The following is an 18,512-nucleotide window of genomic DNA, read 5'->3' on the forward strand; positions in this document are numbered from 1 at the left end:
CATGAAGCTATTTTTGCTGTTTTTAATTCATTATTGAGCTTTTCAATCTAAAAAACGTGTCCATGGGCTGGAAATCTAAATGGTGACATACTTACGATCACAGGTCATCCACAGAAACAAAACAAAAGAAAAACACACAAAGGATCAGGATCTGCTTTTATTCATCATTATTTACAAAATGATGCTTTTATTTAGTAGCTGGTCTTTAGTATCAGCCAAATTCACTGATACACAATTCAACACTTTGACTGTTGCGTTGTTCTCATAACCATAAACTAATCATCACACTGAATGATTTCAAACCTTATTCAGTTTTAGGAAGAAGATGCACAGATTTTATCCCTCATACAACACAGTGACTTCATTGCCTTGGTTTTGGTTCACACATTTCTGCACCACTGAATGATTGAAGCATCTGATCACAAGTTCTGAGCTGCAGCACTAAATCCTCACCCTACTTAAATGACCCGGAGATGTTGTCAACTATTGAAAGGATCCAATACTGAACCCACTGGTTAGTTACAGTTTCGTCCTCTGTCGAGCTACGCGCTGGTCCCATTCAGTCATGTCTTTTTAAAGACTGTCGCGCTAATAGAGGGTCCTACTGGTGACAACACACAGCAAAAACTAGGCTCGACGATCACTGGTGTGCCCCTGCCTTAAAGAAAAAAATTAGCCTAAAACATAAGTTCAAATCTTTTACATTTCTGGAACCATGATCTTTTTTTGTGACAGCAGAGAGCTCAACAATGAACCACACAGGACAGTCTCAAAATGACTCAATGACTGGCTTTTTGATAAATGTTGTGGAGCCTACAAATTACAGTGGTGTACATAATGACAGTAAACAGAGAGAAGTGAGCAGCCTTCATGGGGGAAAGATTCCTTTCATGGCCACATGTTTGATGAGAGAGACTTGTTGCCTTTTATAATGTGTATGGCCTAGGAGAAAATTACTTCAAATGAGACACTGTGTGAATATTAAGGAGAAGTGAAACACTTGAAAGTTGATAAAGAGCAGCAGTGATTAGTTACCTGATGTAAAACAGTATCTTAAATCCCCACAGTGAAAATGTATGTTGTTTGTTTAATGCCACTACCAGTGTTAGACATCAGCAACTGAGGGAGAAGTAGGTTAGAGAAGGTGAAGCAAAACAGCTAATTCCAAACTGAAAAGTAATTGGTGGAATGAAAAAAGCATCGCAAATCACTGATTTGTGACATAATGGCAGCAAACTGTTTCAGATTGATTTCACTCTTGATGATAATGAGGTTTTGTATTTTAAAGATTCCTCAGCTAAGGGTCAAGTCAGTCACTGAGTCAGACACCTCTGTGTTGACCTGGGCAGCGATGCTGGCAGGTGTTACATTCAGGTGGATGTCGTACTGCTGGTCCAGACCAAGGTAGCTGTCACTCATCAGATACAGCGTGTAGATACACCTGAAACCAGAGAGGACAGGAATCAACGGTAAGAACATTAAAGTGGCTGTGCAGAGCTGAAAAAAGCCAAAATGTACACAGTTGTTGATATTAAATATATCCCAGCGGACCTGTAAGATCACCAAGCAGTTTGTCCTTCTATTGATCTCAGGCCTACACCGCTCTTCACACACAAGATGACTACTAACACTCACACAAATCTTACAAATCATACGTGTACCTTCAAGATCAAACTCTGATACTGAAGATTTCTGTTCTATAAATAAGGCAGGACCTCAGAGACTCTCACCCCTTCAGTCCCATTGACTGAAACACCTGACTTTAATTTCCCCTTTAAATTACTGCTAATCCTAGAGTTTCACATCTTTACCCTTTTATCTAGTTTTGGGACTTAAATTGACTGAGATTATAATATTCATACATAATATTCCATGGATTCTATGACCAGTTCAAACTGTCTGACTTAGCTCAAGTAATTCGGCCAGTATCTGGCCTGACTCAGACGTTTCTTCTTAGATACTGCGTATGAAGTGTTTGCTCTTTGTACAACTACTTACTTTCCAGTCTTCTCTGGTGTGTAGAAGGCCACAGACACAGTTGTGTAGTTACGCACATATCCAACCCGTTTCACAGCCAGTAGCTCCCGGCGGTCCACCTCCCCCATGATGAGGAACCAGCCTTCATCTTTGACCTTGGGGAACCTGGGAGCCTGGGCCTTACTGTCCTGCTTTCTCTGAAATAACACACACAGATTTACTCAGAAGAGAGTAACTCCAGTGTCTCTGAATAATCCATAGGTGTGAATCAGTGCATGAATGTTTCTCTGTGTCAGCCCTGTAAAACAGTGGCAACTTGTTGAGGGTATAACCTTCCTCTCATGCAGTGTCAGCTGGGATCAGCTCCAGTCATCCCATGCTTGGTTGCTAAATATACTGGGTGGATGGAGGATCTCAGCCTTCACGGCAACGTTCATATCACAGGCACTAATGCTAAATTTAGATTTTTAGTCAGATCCAATCATTTGATGGGGATGATTCTTGTTCCTGTTTGAAAGTGAATTAGATCGAGCTACAGTGTGAACACCATACATGTACAAATATAAATGAAATGTGAGCCACGCCTGCACAATATTTGCAACAGTAAAATTATGCAATTTCTTGAAGCAGGTTCACATACTTTTGCTCGACACAAGTGCAGTATTTACAATATGTAAGTGCAATGTTCCCTTTTTCAGATTTTAGGAGTTGAGTGAAAAGCAGATTTGCAGTGATTTATGTTATATTTATGCAGAAATAGATGAGGCTGACAAACTTTAAAACACCACTGTATCATGTCTCTAGAGTTCCTTCACAGAACGTGAACATACTGACCCTCTGCTGGCCCAGATTGATGCGTCTCAGTGACACCTGTAGAACGTACTCCTGGTCAGCATGGACATCCAGCCACCTGCTCTCCTCCCTCAGACTTGCCCCTGCTACAGGCAGGGGCCGCTCCATTTGCTCCTGGCTCTTCTCCCACCAGCCCTTCACACTCATCTTAACCTCAATCACTGGGAGGTGACTCACAAAAGACCAAGCCTGACGAGGGAGGAAGATAGTTACAAAAAACAATGGCTGATTAGAAGGAAAGAAGGAGAAGACTGCTGCCATCCATTTCATGTGGGATTTATTGTGATCATAAGCTTCTGATTGGAAAAACAACCTTTTAGCAGGTCTGTTGTAAAAAAAAACCATCAAGCTCAAGTGATGAATGTGTAGAAAGATCTGTACTGTTTACCAATAAAAAAGGTTCTACTGTAGGAACCTGTAAAGGTGTTTAGTTTGTGACTGTGATGTAAAAGGTATCAGAACAATGTCTGGGAGTCCAAACTCAAGTAAGACTTGTTCTTTTCTGATGACAACATGTGGTCAAAACACAAACTAAACCTCTAATGATATCACACAGCAGGTGTTTGCAAGTGCAAACATTTGGCTAACCCACGAAGAACATTTGATCATTTAACTTATAGTATCTAAAAGATACCATAAGCTGACGAGGTACAGACAAAGCTTTTTTATTCCCTTGCAGTCATCCAGGATCACTAACTTGCTGCATAACCCAGTTGTGCTTCAACTTACAGACCGACGACCTGATGTTCTCCTTCAGGAGTCAATATCCCCACATCACATTGCCACCTTCCAGCTTGACCATAAATATTTAGTTAATTTTGTAGAATTGAGAGTTTGGTTCAGATGTAACAGGACCCCTGTCTACCAAACAGTTCAGCTTTTGACTGCTGAATTCACAGAACATTTGAGGATTTGAGGGTTATCTAGTTGTCTTGTGGCCAAATTCAGACAAGTCTTAGTGTTGTTCAGGGTTAGCAGCGGTTTTCACCTCATCACTCTTGCATTGATGCCATTTCTACTCAGTTTCTGTGAGATAGTGGAGTCATAAAAATGATCTTTATTGAGATGAGAGAGGTCAGCAGGATGGTCCTTGGATGTTTTCTTTGGATCTTTTCTGACATAATGGATGTCAGAAAATATCCAATCTATTCATTTATTTATCTATCTATTTGTAGATAGTCTCTCTCACTGTAGATCTGTGGAGCCTTAGGAACATCTCTGTAACCCTTCCCTGGTCAGTTAAGTTTGGTAGGTACATCACCTTCTAGCTTAAAAAAAGAATACAATTATCATTTAAAACCTGTATTTAGCATTTGCTCACATTGCCTTTGTTTTATGAGAGGAGAGCTTTTTACAAGAGGAAGTTGATGAGCATTATTAGCAGAGAAAATGGCTAACCTCTTGAATTCAATTACAGAGAAAATCCCCACACTCCCATACTGATGCACATATACAGTACGTTACCAAGGAATTCAAAACCCATGTATAACAGTGCCAAAGTTACTTTCCCACCCACTGTAGAAATGAGATGCAACCCTTGTCCTCTATATTTTCTCAGATGACATGAGTGATGCTCAGGAATGAAGTACAGAATCCTGAGGACAAAAAAAGGAAATGAGAGTTTTAAGAGTGGATGTGCATTAGATGGGCAGATCCATCAGCTACAGTTCAGTGAGTGTGCTGTTTGATTAAACCTTAGTTCTAACAGATGCTCTTCTCTGGTCTAAGGTGCTTCTTAAGTGTTTTTAGAGGGTATTTAATCATTGGTTCAACCCCAAACCTCCACAATGAGGAGGACATAAGACATAACAACCCCCTCACCACCACAACCACCACACACACACACACACAAAAAAAAAGGTGGGAGATGGACATTGTGTGTGTGGCAGTGTATTGATGGCTGGGAGGAGAAAAGCCTCTCTGATTCACCTAGCAAAAGCTATTTATGTGAGGATTACTCTCCCTGAGCAAGTCAGACAGGAACGCTGCTGCACATCTAATTATTTAATTAGAGAGGCTGCCACACTGGGGGGTGGAAGGCGGGTGCGATGGGGGAGTAAAGGTGGGGAAGTAGGAAAGCTGGACCACTGATTGGGTGAAGCCATGGGGCCTGCCGTTGTGCCCGGACACTCTCATTACCACTGCAATTAGCTCCTAAATTGGAGCTGTAAACCCTATCAATGGAGCTGTAATTGGGGATCCTGGAGGTATCTGGGACCACAGTGGCAACACTCATAATGGTGTATGTGTGAGATAGTGTGTGACATCTGCATATGCTAAAAGTGGCAATATGCCCATTATGAAATCTACAGTATGTTTGTAAAATGTGCAATATTAAAAATGGCCTGTTTCCTTTATAAGTGTAGCTAAATTATACTAAACCCAAATTTTCAAGGTTTGGCACTGCAAACCGTGAATCAGATATGTTAAAATAAACAAGACAGGTACAATTAAATGTGCAATGTTAATTGTTAAGTTCTTCGTCACAGGTCACAGGTATGTTTAAGATGTTGGGAATGGACATTACTGAATTGCTGGATAGCTAAGCCTTCCTTAAGAAGCCAACTTCTTCTGTAAGGTAGTGTATGATATCAGTTTTGATGATCTGCACAAATCCTCAGACTCAGACTGTGCTGAATGACATAGCAGCATTTCTTTGAGCTTTAACTACATTTTGCAGTAGCTTGTGGTTCAGCTACATTCATACTTCTTTAGTGATTCAAGCAGTTAAAGTTTGTTTTTAAACAGCTTTCCAGAGTTTTCCAGGAAGCTGGCTTGTCAGCTCACCTATGAAATTTTTAATACAAACAAGTATAAAATACTTGACTATTCAATTCAATACAAGTGGGGTGAGTGGAAAGATAGAGAAAGAAAGGACAAGCAACACAAAGCAGGCAACTAAACAAAGAGGACACAAAGTAGAGCACAAAGCTTCACCAAAGGCCACTAAAACAAGTATGTCTTGAGATATTTCCTGAAAGTGTCAAAAAAGAAGAACTGAATAAGACTGAATAAGAAAGGCTGTTCCAAAACTGCTGCTCCAATCTCCCACACCTGCTGGTCCCGCTTGAGAAACAGCTGGAAGCAGCTGTTGTAAGGAGGATATAAGAGGCCTTGAGGTAGAGTAGGGAAGTTCTGTAATATACTCAGGTGTCAACCCATGCATGGCTTTATGAACAAATAAAATTGAAGAGGTAGCCAATGCAGGGATATTAGTAAGTGGGGTGATGTATTGCAGTAGCATTGTGCACCAACTGAAAATGAGATATGAGGACTGACCAATTCCCAGGTACAGTGAGTTTCAATAATCCAGTCTAGAGGAGATTAACACAGTGATGATAGCCTACATGTCATTGAGAGAAGAAATGGACAGTTAAATTTCCTCAGATAAAGAAAGCACCTTTCACTACAGATCTGATATGTTTGTCAAATGTCAATGCCCAAACAAAAACAATAAAATGAGATGTTATGTTTATAAAAACTAGAGCATACATATATAAAGCAAATAAAATGGATCCTGAATGGAGAGGTAAATTGCTAACGGTAATATGCTAAAGTCTGTAAAACTAAACCTCAATGTATCTCTCATAGACACTTGTGTCCCCTATGTGCTCTGGGGATGGTATTTTGAATCTTACCTGTGAAATCTGGCTTGATTGGAACTCTTGACCAACGATATCAGTGAAGACACTTTCCTTGCCATTACAGGCAGCAATCAGCTCAGGAAGTCCTTCGATTGGCCCCTTGAAGCCTCCTTCGTGGTTTCTTCTCTGTTTGTTTGCCCATTTCCTATGGAGTAATTTGAAGAGGATGAAGAGAGATTCTTGGTCATGTGACAGCAAAACAACAAATTGTAAACAACACCTCCTGTTTTCTTTCTCCCCCAGGCCTGTGGGTCTTCCTTTACTATCTCTCTCTTACTATTATATTGCATCTGCAAACAATTTGGCATTTGTTCATATTGTGTGTAAAAAAACAAACAAACAAACAAACAAAAAAACAACAACAATATTGTTTGGTTGGAGTATTAAATCTTTAGTCTCTGTCTCAGTCTCTACCTACAAAGACTGTGTGGGCGTCATAACTGTACCTGAACAAAAAGAGGTCTTGTTGTTCTACATGCGGCAGTGTCAGTAAGGAGGAGTCGTGCAGCCAGCGGCCCTGGACAATCATCTGCACCAGGTTGCATATAGTGATGGCTGTAACAAGCCAGCCTTCATTAGCAGCGACATCCAGCATAGCCTGAGCAGAAAAACAGAAGAAAACATAAAGATTAAGATACACTCAAGATTTCCATGCCATCTCTACTCAAGTCGTTCAGCAGGACAAAGAGTTTTTAATGTCCACCTTTTGGATATCTAAAAAGTTCTGCCCAGATTTATCGCATTAACACATGTGACATTCTGATTTCTAAATTTGTCAAAGTGAGATAAAAACCAGTGTCATTAAAAAGTACATTTATAATCCAAACTCATCCTGCATGGCTACAACGACAGCTGGATCTAACTGCTGTATGCACTTCACCACTATGGAAGGAAGTTGGACCACATCATTTAAGAGCCCTGTGTCCAAATGGTATGAAAGTGGGCAAAGTAGGCATGTGAAGCATGATACAAGATTAAAAAAAATAACTAACTGGCCTGTGTTTAGTGTTTTTCAGACCCTGAACTGAATATCCATTTGACAGTTGTTATGAGGACCGAACCTGCCAAATAAAATGTTCAGCGAGAGCAACAGTTTTGTGTTTCTTTTATGCACTGTGTACTTAAAGTATCAATAAAAATATACATTCACTCAATAAAAACAACCATAAACATAATGAAGACCAGAGGCATTTCAGTAGCAGGAGGACACCAAAGAAGTAACCACATCCATGAGCCGTGCTATATCACTGCCAGATACACAGCATGGAAAATCACAAGCACATGTACATATGCACAGACCAGCAGCCACCCCGAGCTGTGGACAATGGCTTACAGACCTGTTCCTAACTTCAAACAAACTAACTGAACACCTTGGATGCTAAATAATCTGCATGAACAATGTTTGAATCTTAGAAATCTGTTTTCGGTGTTGTGACTCTGTAACAACTGTAGTAAATGTTGCTCAGAACCTCTACTCCTGCAACTTCTACATAAACACTTAGTAGAAAACCATTGTGACTGGCAGACAGCGCAACTCCAAGGTGTTAGCTCCAACCTTTGAGTATCATGTTATTTATGAGCTGGATTGGGAAGTTCAACTACAAATCACCTACTAATGTTTAACATCCCCTGTTGTATTCTCCGTGGTACTGTGCTGAAGATTCCTGAATACAGCCCAAGACCACTTCCCACAATGTGTTCTATTTTTATGTGCAGTATATAATTCATATCTTGTAAAACTCGTTAACCACTGCCGTCATTTTACCATTCTTTCAGTGTTTATTTCAGTTTTTCTTATTTACTCGAACACTTGTATCCACTCTGACTTATCAATTTGCTGAAAATAAATAAATATTAAAGACAGCCTCCTGTGACATTTTCAATCCATGCTTGCCAAGTGCCAGAGAGGTGGCATCTTTTATAGATGGACCAACTAACTGTTGACTGAAGAATTGTGTGCAGATGGTTGCATTAGAGATTCAGAACTATACAAGTACTTTCTGTTAACTGTGAATAAGTGTTTTCTTCCATTTTTGGCAACAACATTAGCAGAGTTTTGAAAGTTGCGCAAACAAACTAAGTAAATTAAACAATAATGATTAATATGATAGGGCACAACCCTGCCTCTCAGTAAATCTTTATGTGTGACATTCATTAACTATTTTTATGTAATACCATTACTGTGCTTCCGTTTTAAGATACATTTATAGTTGCCGCATGCCCTCCGACTTCAAAACATTACAGCAACTCTGGATGGTGGCAGCAGTAAGATGAAGCGCTCTTTTGTTTGTTCTGTTTCAATGAACAATGTGAGAAAGTGAGAGAAATAAAACATATGTAACTGCTTCACAAGAAAAGTATCAAGACCATTGAATAAAAAGCTACATATCTTCACTAAAGAAACAAGCACATGTGTAGGTGGTGCACTTCGGCTGCACACTTCTGTAAAGTTTCACTCTTGACTTTCATAAGAAATTAAGAATTAATTCTAATATAAAGACTGTAATCAAAACGGATACACATTTTGTATGTGACACTGAAATAACAAATGTAAGCTACTTACCTGCTTTCAATACTTGAAGTACAAATTCAAAATTATAAAGCTCATACAATTAAGTTACGTATATAAAAAACAGTAGATCAAAATTGAACTTTAAGATTGTGATTACAGACACTGAGATGAAGACATAACCTAATATTTTTTATGACTCTTGTCATTGAATTGGTTTGTTAACCTATAAAAACATACACTCCACATTGTACTTGTATTACACTAATGTTTTAGGCCTTTGAATCAATCCCTTCTTTATGAAGAATTGTTGTCATTTAATAAACGGATTACTTTATTTTATTTTATTTATTTTTTGGACAGTGCACCGGCAGCTCTTAAATCCTACCTGACAGATTCGAATAGCGTTGTCCAGCACTGTCTTGGTATCAGTGGTATAGTCACTGCATGGCAGTTGGGCGTGGCTGAAGTGGGCCTGCAGCAGCAGGTGCGTCTTCGTGTGTGCGCTGTCATAGGAGTGGGGGTTGACCTGCAGAGGGAGCTGGTGAGCCAACTGGCTGTTCAGCTGGTCCTCATTGTGTCTGACAGGCAGCTCGGCGTACTCCTCTGCATCCTGAGAGCCAGAGATCAAAAGTGAAAAAGGAAGCCTAAAGCATGCTGTGGGGACCTGAGCATATTCTGATCTACTGTTGTTTTTTCCCCCCTGCTTGGAAAACTAGTTTCTCTTTCCCCACTGACTACAGGCAACTAGCCTCACAAGGCCCAAAGACGTAAATATTCTGAACACCTGTTAAGAAACTCCTGAGGGTTGGGAAGAGGATTGTGTTAACAATATTTCTGAGAAGGCTCAACACTGACATGCACTGAACCAGGTAAGAAATTATGGTCCATCAGTCTCTCTGTCCGAGGCTGTGCGTTCAGCCTTGTTTATATTTGTTGGACAGAGTAATGCATGGACACGCGTGGCTTCTCTCCTCTAATTCACTCCAGTTCAACTTTGGCTATTGTAGTCCCATCAGCAGGCCGTGCTGCAGGCATCTGTCACAGCCTGCCCCCAGCCCAGACTGTTAAGGCTCCATCCATCACAGAACAAACCTGTGTTTCAAAAGCTAGAAGCTGAAAAAAAGAATGCAAGCAAGCTAGGAACTGGGGTGAGAGATGGGCACAGAAATAATCGCATATGGATGTGCAGGAGAGAAAGACTATAGATCTTTAAGCAGACATCACCAACTACTTTACACCGCCTCAAACAAATGATAGTAACATTAACAGAGACAAAGGAGCAGTGAAGCTGTGATTGCAGAAAGAGCGGAGCAAGGCAAACAAACAGGAAGGGAGGTGTACACAGCTGAGACCTCAGGTCCACAGCAAAACTGCTTAGCATGCATGCATTCACATGTTTGACTAAATAATGCATTTATAAAAAAAGGAAACCCAGGCTTGTTAACTGTAAGCTTGATAATTTGTTAAACGGTGTCTGCTCTTGTGCTGTTGACAGGATTTCAGAAAAACGTATTTTCTTTTCTTTCTCTTTCTTTTCTGATTTAGTTTCAGTCAGTTTCTAATTAATTACACAACCAAGGAACGATTACTCACCAGCAATACATAGAATCAATTAGTAACTTATAAGGCAAATATGCAAAGGTTCCTCTGGTTTCTGATATTTCAAAATGAAGATTTTTTTTTCCTGTTTTGTTTTGTACTGTAAATTAATTACCATTAAGTCTTAAACTGTTCACTAAACAAAATGTAATTTCTACTTCCATGTTAGTTCCTAAGACTTGGGAGTAGTGATGAAATGACATGACCAACCAGCGAGAACTTGCCACCCAACCAGACCTCATCACTCTTCAGATAGTATTCTTGCTCTTTAGTTGAGTTGCTACAGTTCTTATGTCATCTAAGCTAAACTCTGTTTACTGTAGAATCAATCAGAATCATGTGAGAACATGTGTTCTCATCAAATTAGGAGGCATTTAGATGTAGTATGACTAGGATCACTCCCACGCCTCAAGAACTAATATCTGCCATTCTTCTATTTGTTTTGGTATCTTGTCAGTTTTCATGCTTTCATAATAAAACAGGCCAATAACAGGAAATGACAGGACAGAAATTTGGTCCTAATACTGGAGATGATGTGAAACCTTTAGAGAACTGAAGCACCTTTACAAAAAAAAAAAAAAAAGAAAAAATTAAAAGAAACAGTTGTGATGTGTATCACTTCTTACTCTGACAGGTTTTTCTTTAGCTCTGCTTCCCATATTTACAGCACTGTAACTATCATCACCTTCTTAGGGAGCAGAGGACAAATATAGCAAGAAAGAAACATAGATAAAGACAGGGTAGAACGATAGTGTAGTGTTCAGAGAGAAAACTACGTGTATATGGAGGAGGTGGTGGTGTAGTGAGGTGTGGGTGTTGCTCATTAGTGGTCACACTGCAGCAATTAGGGGGAACAGGAGGAGCATGCCAGTGATTTATAACTAACAAAGGGGGAGTGGACGGGGCGGCAGGGTGACTAGCCTATTAAATTGCAGCTTGTTGGGGGGGCAGCCAGGCATGGCACACTTTGGTCTGCGGCCAACTACATGTGTATAGAGTAGCCTCCTCTCCATATGTTGGCATCACTATTAAAAGTTCAACTACTGAAAACACCAAATAGGCCACAAGTCCAAAAGAGACTTAGAAACAGCCACAACAAACTATACAACATTTTTACAATTTAAAGGCCTTTTAAAAAAGACTACAAAGGAGAAGGCAGTCTTTTTGCAATAGAAAATATTTTAAAATTTCCATCTGGATCCAATTCAGCATCAACACACCTCTGATGACAAATAATTAATGCGTTGATGTGGCATTTATTTCATTCATTTCATTCTTAGTGGATAATTCTAGAATGAATTTGATTCTTGTTGATTTTGTGATGTGGTAAAAGCACAAAAAGTTTCATCCTTCTCAAAGGTATAAAACTCCCTTGTCTTGTGTTGACCTCACCAATCAGAACTAAGGACAAACAACTGTAAGATGCAAAAAGAAAAACATATACAACGTTAGTGGGGAAAGTGTACAGGAATTCCAACACTTTTTTTACTCATAGAGCCTGAATGTTAGTGCCTTGAAAATGTTCTGGCTGTTCAGCTGTTCTCCCTGTCTTAGCTATTTGGCTTGCTTTGTTTGAGCATCAGCTTGAAAGAAACCCAGCATCTAGTGATGTCTATGGGTTCCAGATGTCAGGTACTCATTGACTACAAAATATCTGCAACCAAGTATCAACAATTATTAATTGTTAATATATTTCTGAGCTATTAAAATTGGGGTTCCATGAGCCAAAATTATTTTTTAAATGCAAAGAGAGTTAAGGGAAATGTTGATCAAACCTTGACCTTGACAAAACTGTACAGTCCTATAACTGTGTTCACAGTGTACAACTTACAGTCAGAACAGAGAGCACCTCATGGATGGGTAACTCAGCTCTCAGTCGTTCTTTAAACATGCGGATGGTTTGATGCCTCAGGTAGTAATAGGAGGCGATGCGACCATAAGTCAGTGCCTCAATGGTCCGATCATCCTGGAGTGACAAATAACAATGGAATAATTGTCATGTTAAACTAATTTGTATCATTTTGCAGATAACAAAGGTACTTAAAAAAACTACACACACACCTCTTTCATCTCTATGCAGTAAGAGCACTCCAGGTCCCGCAGACTTCTCTCCACCAGGTTGGATAGGTATTTATTAATACATTCATGGCTGATGTCTTCTAGGCTGTAATAACTAAACAACAAATCACACAAGTGTGACTGTATAAAAAGAGAAAGCCACTGTGCCATTCTGTGTATTTTTTACATCCTGTTAAAATGAGAACTTCAGTGTAGAGTGGCTTTTATTACCCTCTATTTACTATAACCCTTGGTTACTGGTGCTCAAGAACAGATAAATGGTTTAGGACATTCAAATGTGCTGAGTGATGATTCATGGAGCAGTGGACTGTATGTTGAATCTCAAAATATGATGAACAGTGTTGGGCTGATTTCTAATGTGATATGAAAGCAAAAGTCTAGTATCTGAGGGATAGACCCAAACTGGTTTGTCCTCAACTGCAGAGAAAAATGAGTACAGAACTGCTGATGTGAAGAAGTAAAAGAAATGCGACCACAGGCTAGCTACTGAATTTTAGAAAGATGAACACAAGGATTTGAACATCCTGGTTTCTCTATGTTCCAAAAGGAAGCTGGGGTTTCCTTCACTGAGGTTTTCTCTCCTCAATTATGTAACACTGACCATGGAACCCTACTGAAGATGGAACCTCATTAAAAACCTCAAATAAGAGTGGCCGAGCGTGATGGCTTATCATTACTTTAGGTTAGAGTCATGCACGCTGCTGTCCTTCAGAGGACAGGCCCCAGCTATAAGAAAAATGTCCAGCGCTTGCCAGCAAATGATTTCCAGTTTCCAGTTAGACTGTTATTAACTGAAATAAGACAACCAGTGGCCAAAATGGGTTCCATGCTCAGCTCTGCTGAGTAAAAGTTACCACATGAGGCTCAGCAGAAGTGTAATCAAACACAATCTGCATTAGCTTGTTTAGCTAATGCCAATATGTGTGCATGTTCTAAAAAAATACTACAAATTCCTAAAGGTATGTTTGCAAAGGTGAAGGATCCTGTGGCAGTAATGTGAAACATGTCTTGAGAACCGATACCAGTACTGGTGATCATTTGACAGCCAGCTGGTTGCCCTCATGTGTCTGTTAATTACCTCTTCTAAAAGTTTCTTCTAATGCTGAATGCTGGAGATTATCAACTGTCTGTAGGTGTGAATGTGAGTGTGTATAATTGTGTCTATCTCTACTGTATGTGTCAGTCTTGTCAAGGACTAGTAAATTGTCTGTGGTGTATCAGCAGTATGTAGGACAGGGATGGCTGAAATACAAGCAGGACAGTGGCTCCTGAGGTTCAGGGTTGACCTGGATGGATAGACTTCCTCCTATTAAAGGGTGAATACACCTCTGTTCAAATTTAGTCACATATTATTGATATGCTGCATTTATGGGAGGACTGTTGGTGATTCAGTCTAGAAGCACATGTTATGGAGAAAGCCTAGTTTACACATGGCAACAATTAGCTGAGGGGTGAGAGGTGAGGGACATGACTGAATAAGTAATTCACTGTAACTGGATGATCTTCAGCTGGCGAGGGCGAACAAACGGGCAAAGTCAAGTGATCTGAACAAACTGCAGTTTGTTAGTTGTTGCTCAAGAACTCACACCCTTTATTATTTACTGCCCCTCACTTCACTGAGTTACGTTCAATTTTTTATTCCCTTTTTTAAAATATTTTTCAAAACCTGTACCAGAATAAAAACTAATAAGTCAGTTAACAAGTACAGGAGTAATATTAAGTGAAAGTAATTTAACAGATGTCTGCCTAATGTGAAAATCTGAGTGATATTACATTTAGCAAATGTCTTCACGATCATCATAAAAAATCACTTATAGAGTGGCTGGGTGCAGGGAGAACTCACAGCCACACTCCCAGGCTGGAAGCAGCAGTTGAGAGGGCTGATAGACACATTTAATGGGTGTTTAATGTTAATCATTTCTTTCATTTCCATTGCTCCACATGTTAACAGCACACCATTCTCAACACATTTCACAGGATTGTACCAATGACAGGGCCTGTCTGATTAAGTCACGACCATTAGTATCATCACCATTAAGCTGCTGATGGAGTCTGCCTGCAGACACTGATGATACCCATGGGAACCTGTGTGGGTTTGTGTGTATTGTATGTATGTTTAGTGGGAATACAAGCCTGAAGGTAGTAGTGACAAATTAATTGTTCACAGTTGCATTAAGATAATGGTGTTTAAGGAGCAATACATTATGGTGTATATCACCATGTCATGTAATGTGAATCTAAATTTAAAGGTGCTAATGCACAGCTGCTGATTAATAGCCTGACTGCTGAGACAATAAAAAAAAGTAGACAAAAATGTTTGCCATGGATGTTTTTTTTGTTTAATGGAATGCCTATTGAACTTAACTTAACTTAACTTACACTGTTGATACATTATTAATAAAAAGAATTTCACTTTAATGCTTCCCACTATTTTGAAATTGGTAACTATTGTTAGATATTTGGTCTGGCAAGTACTCTGTACCTATTAGTGCATTTCTACCTCATTGATATGTTTTATATTGCTTCTCATTCACATTCACCAATAGCAGAGCTCCCATGCAGCTGGCCTGACCCACCAGAGGCAACTTGGGGTTCAGCTTCTTGTCATTTAACATATAACCACATGACTATTGGATCCAGGAATTGAACCGCTGGACCCCACATTTGGTGAGCGACAGCTTTATCTCCTGAGCTGCAGCTTGAATGCATAATTCCCAGGTATGTCTAATTTGCAGGGGCCCAGAGGCAGGCATACTGTGAAAAATGTTGGCGGGAAGAAACATTCTGAAATAGCTGTGGCCTGGGACAAAATACGTCACATAATAGGCCACAGGAAATGGTTGAATTTCAAGGATCTGCAGATACTGTGATTTTACTAACAACCAAAAACTGGCAATTCAAGGTATTAATGATAATAATAATAATCTTATAAATACCAAATGATAATAATGTACCAATAATAGCACAACTTTAATGCTATTACTAGAAATACTAGTAGCAGTAGTACTAGTAATACTACTAGTACTATCACTAATAATCTATGTAGTAGATGTAGTTGCATCCCTCTCCCGGGTCTTAGCATTGGTCAGAGACACACAGAGGACTCATATAAATGTTCCTGCTCTAATTCATTAATAGAATATTGTATTTACATGCTATATGGTATGTGCTATACCAGCAAGTAGACTTGACTATTGGACCAAAATTATGTATTTCAGGACCTATGGCCTAGGTCAGTGTAGGCTGACAGCTGTGGAAATGCCAACAAGCTGGAAAAGTCTCCATGTACACAACAGATGCCTGACCTAAGAACACAGAACTCTTCTATCCAGGCTGCAAGTGTAGGTTAAGAATTTATGCATGTCTATGAGTGTGGGCTGTAACTTTGATCAGCAAGGACTGCTGCTGTTGGTAGCACATGGTGGGAGCAGGTTTTCCTAACCTGGGGTTCATCATCAGTCGTCTGAAGAAGTACGTCCAGGTGATGTAGTCCATTGCGTCCTGCTTGGATGAGATGGTTCCTGCAGCTACCTCAGCATTCATATGGTCTGACAGCACGGTAAGGAGACTGGTAAAACACATAAATACAGGACACAGGTTGTTAACACATAGATTCAAGTTTACAGTTACTTGTTTCAGAGATATTGGAGATTTGCGTCCTAATCATTATGAAGTCTTCTGCACCTCTAGACTTGTTTTGCACTAACTCAGTTGCTGATAATTATGAATTATTTAGCTGATTCATTTTTTCCAACAGAGAAAAAGAATAAGATCAACTCACACAGGGGTGTGCACATTTGGTGTTTTTCCTTGCCTTATATTTTTCTAAAATTGGGCTTGGACTATTGTTTGGACAATGATGATCTTAGACTTCTACTACTAAAAGTAGTAGAAATCATGTAATGTACTACTACTACTACTACTACTACTACTACTACTACTACTACTACTACTACTACTACTACTACTACTACTACTGCAAATAAACGTATGTATAAAAAATTACTTGGTATTGCTTTGGTATTAGAACAGAATGTCAGGCATTAGTATCGCAAAATTAAAACTGAATTGAATTGAATTAATCAGCAAATAAAATAAAAAATATTTTTTAGAGATGATAGTTAGAATTCAGTTTAGAGAAGCTCCAATTAAGTTTTAAAATCAGTATCTCCTGTCATATGGAGTATACTGGATAGTGGTTTATTTGTATTAAAAGGAGAAACAGGCTCTGATTTTGTTTAAGAATCTAATGTAATTTTTAAAACGTTCAGTGTGGGTTTTGTAGAACATAACCAAATCAAATCAATCAAAATCAATCAAAAGTCTGTAATCTGAAGAAAGTCTGGTTTGCAGAGGTGTGGATGGGATCAAGTATAAAATGTGCATTACAGAGTTTGAAAATAAACATTCATGTAAAAAGCAGTGGGCTGAATATCGATCCTTGAAGAACACCTTTATTGACCTTTTGCTAATTTTTATTACATTATTCTCTACACGTGTGTCTCTATAAAACTAAAGAGACAACGTCAGGTCAATAAGTTGTTAGACTTAAATTGCTACACTAACTGCAACCATTAAAAAAAGCCCTGCACATCAGTTTGTTGTGCTCGAGTCAGGGCTCAGTTTGAACATTAGAGATGTTTTTAGGAACATCTTGTGGTTAATATTTAGCCATCTATGAATGACACTTGATAAATGAAGGCTCTAATCTTTGACAGACAGAGATGAAAAAATGTAAAGAATTAACAGATATATGATTGTTACCTGGATTCCACCGGGAAAGGCTCATAAAGGAACTTTTTATAGAAATCCTTCTTAATGTCATGGACGAGAATAACAGCTTTGCCCTGGTCATCAAACTGAGGCCGACCTGCTCGCCCCATCATCTGCAGAACATCTTTAAAACACATGGCATGTATGTTTCACTTAACTAGGCTGTGATGAAAAGTGATAATTTGATGTAACTAATTATAACTTAACTCAGAATTCTCATGTTTGATTTTCTAAATGAGACTCTTTCAGTCTATTTCTATGGTTTAGATAAATGTGATGTGAGGTAATGTACATAATGTCTTATTTAAGTGAGTGAGTATTTAAGTGATTGACAGCTGTCATAATAGCATCCCCTTATGCTTATTTAAGGGACAAATAATTGTACAAATATAATGTTTACTTTTCTAACCTTTAGCCCAACACATCAGTTTCTATCCTGCTAACATACGTTAAACAAACTGTACTGTAGAGAGACAGAAAGGACCAAAAAGACAGGACTGTGTACCTGTAATGGGGTAGTCCACATAGCGCCTTGATTTGCCATCATAATATTCAGTTCCCTTGACGACCACCAGGTGAGCAGGGAAGTTCACTCCCCATGCCAGAGTACTAGTGGCAATCAAAACCTGTGAAAAGAGATAAGAACATGGGAATATAACTTTCAATTAATAAATATATATATATATATACATTTCATGTAATAAAATATTATCAATCACATTTCATAGCATTGTCATCACCTATAAAGGGTAAAGAGTCAAGTAGAAAGGGGTTAAGGTGTACCTGGATCTTACAGTTGACAAACAGCTCCTCCACAGTCTTTCTGTCTCTTTCATGCAGGCCGGCATGATGCATGCCGATCCCAAAGGCCAGCGTGAGCTTCAGGTTGGAATCTCTAACTGTGGCGATGATATCTTCAATCTACACACAAACCCAAGCAAAGACAATGACAGATATGAATCCACTTCCAAACTGACTAAGAAGCATAATTTAAAATGACACGCTAAGTCATGATGCAGTAACACTATAACATAAGGGTATGTTAGTTAGGATGTTAGTTCCTAAGGCTTGGGGGT

At 39.1% G+C, this 18,512-nt stretch overlaps 1 protein-coding gene across 2 annotated transcripts in view; it reads right to left on the minus strand.

Annotated features, from left to right (window-relative positions):
* Positions 1-142: 142 nt before the first annotated feature.
* Positions 143-18,512, minus strand: part of ascc3 (activating signal cointegrator 1 complex subunit 3) — a 110,734-nt gene continuing 92,364 nt past the window's right edge. For both annotated transcript variants that reach the window (XM_026370689.2, XM_026370688.2), the window contains exons 31-42: positions 18,220-18,357; positions 17,942-18,062; positions 17,428-17,560; positions 16,106-16,231; positions 12,646-12,757; positions 12,416-12,550; positions 9,371-9,595; positions 6,920-7,071; positions 6,468-6,618; positions 2,812-3,018; positions 1,999-2,174; positions 143-1,441 (exon numbers count right to left, since the gene is read on the minus strand). In XM_026370689.2, coding sequence (XP_026226474.1) covers positions 1,294-1,441; positions 1,999-2,174; positions 2,812-3,018; positions 6,468-6,618; positions 6,920-7,071; positions 9,371-9,595; positions 12,416-12,550; positions 12,646-12,757; positions 16,106-16,231; positions 17,428-17,560; positions 17,942-18,062; positions 18,220-18,357 — 1,824 coding nt within the window. In that variant the 3' untranslated portion in view covers positions 143-1,293. The remainder of the gene's footprint in view (positions 1,442-1,998; positions 2,175-2,811; positions 3,019-6,467; positions 6,619-6,919; positions 7,072-9,370; positions 9,596-12,415; positions 12,551-12,645; positions 12,758-16,105; positions 16,232-17,427; positions 17,561-17,941; positions 18,063-18,219; positions 18,358-18,512) is intronic.

Source organism: Anabas testudineus, chromosome 16, assembly GCF_900324465.2.
Source record: "Anabas testudineus chromosome 16, fAnaTes1.2, whole genome shotgun sequence".
Taxonomy (NCBI): domain Eukaryota; kingdom Metazoa; phylum Chordata; class Actinopteri; order Anabantiformes; family Anabantidae; genus Anabas; species Anabas testudineus.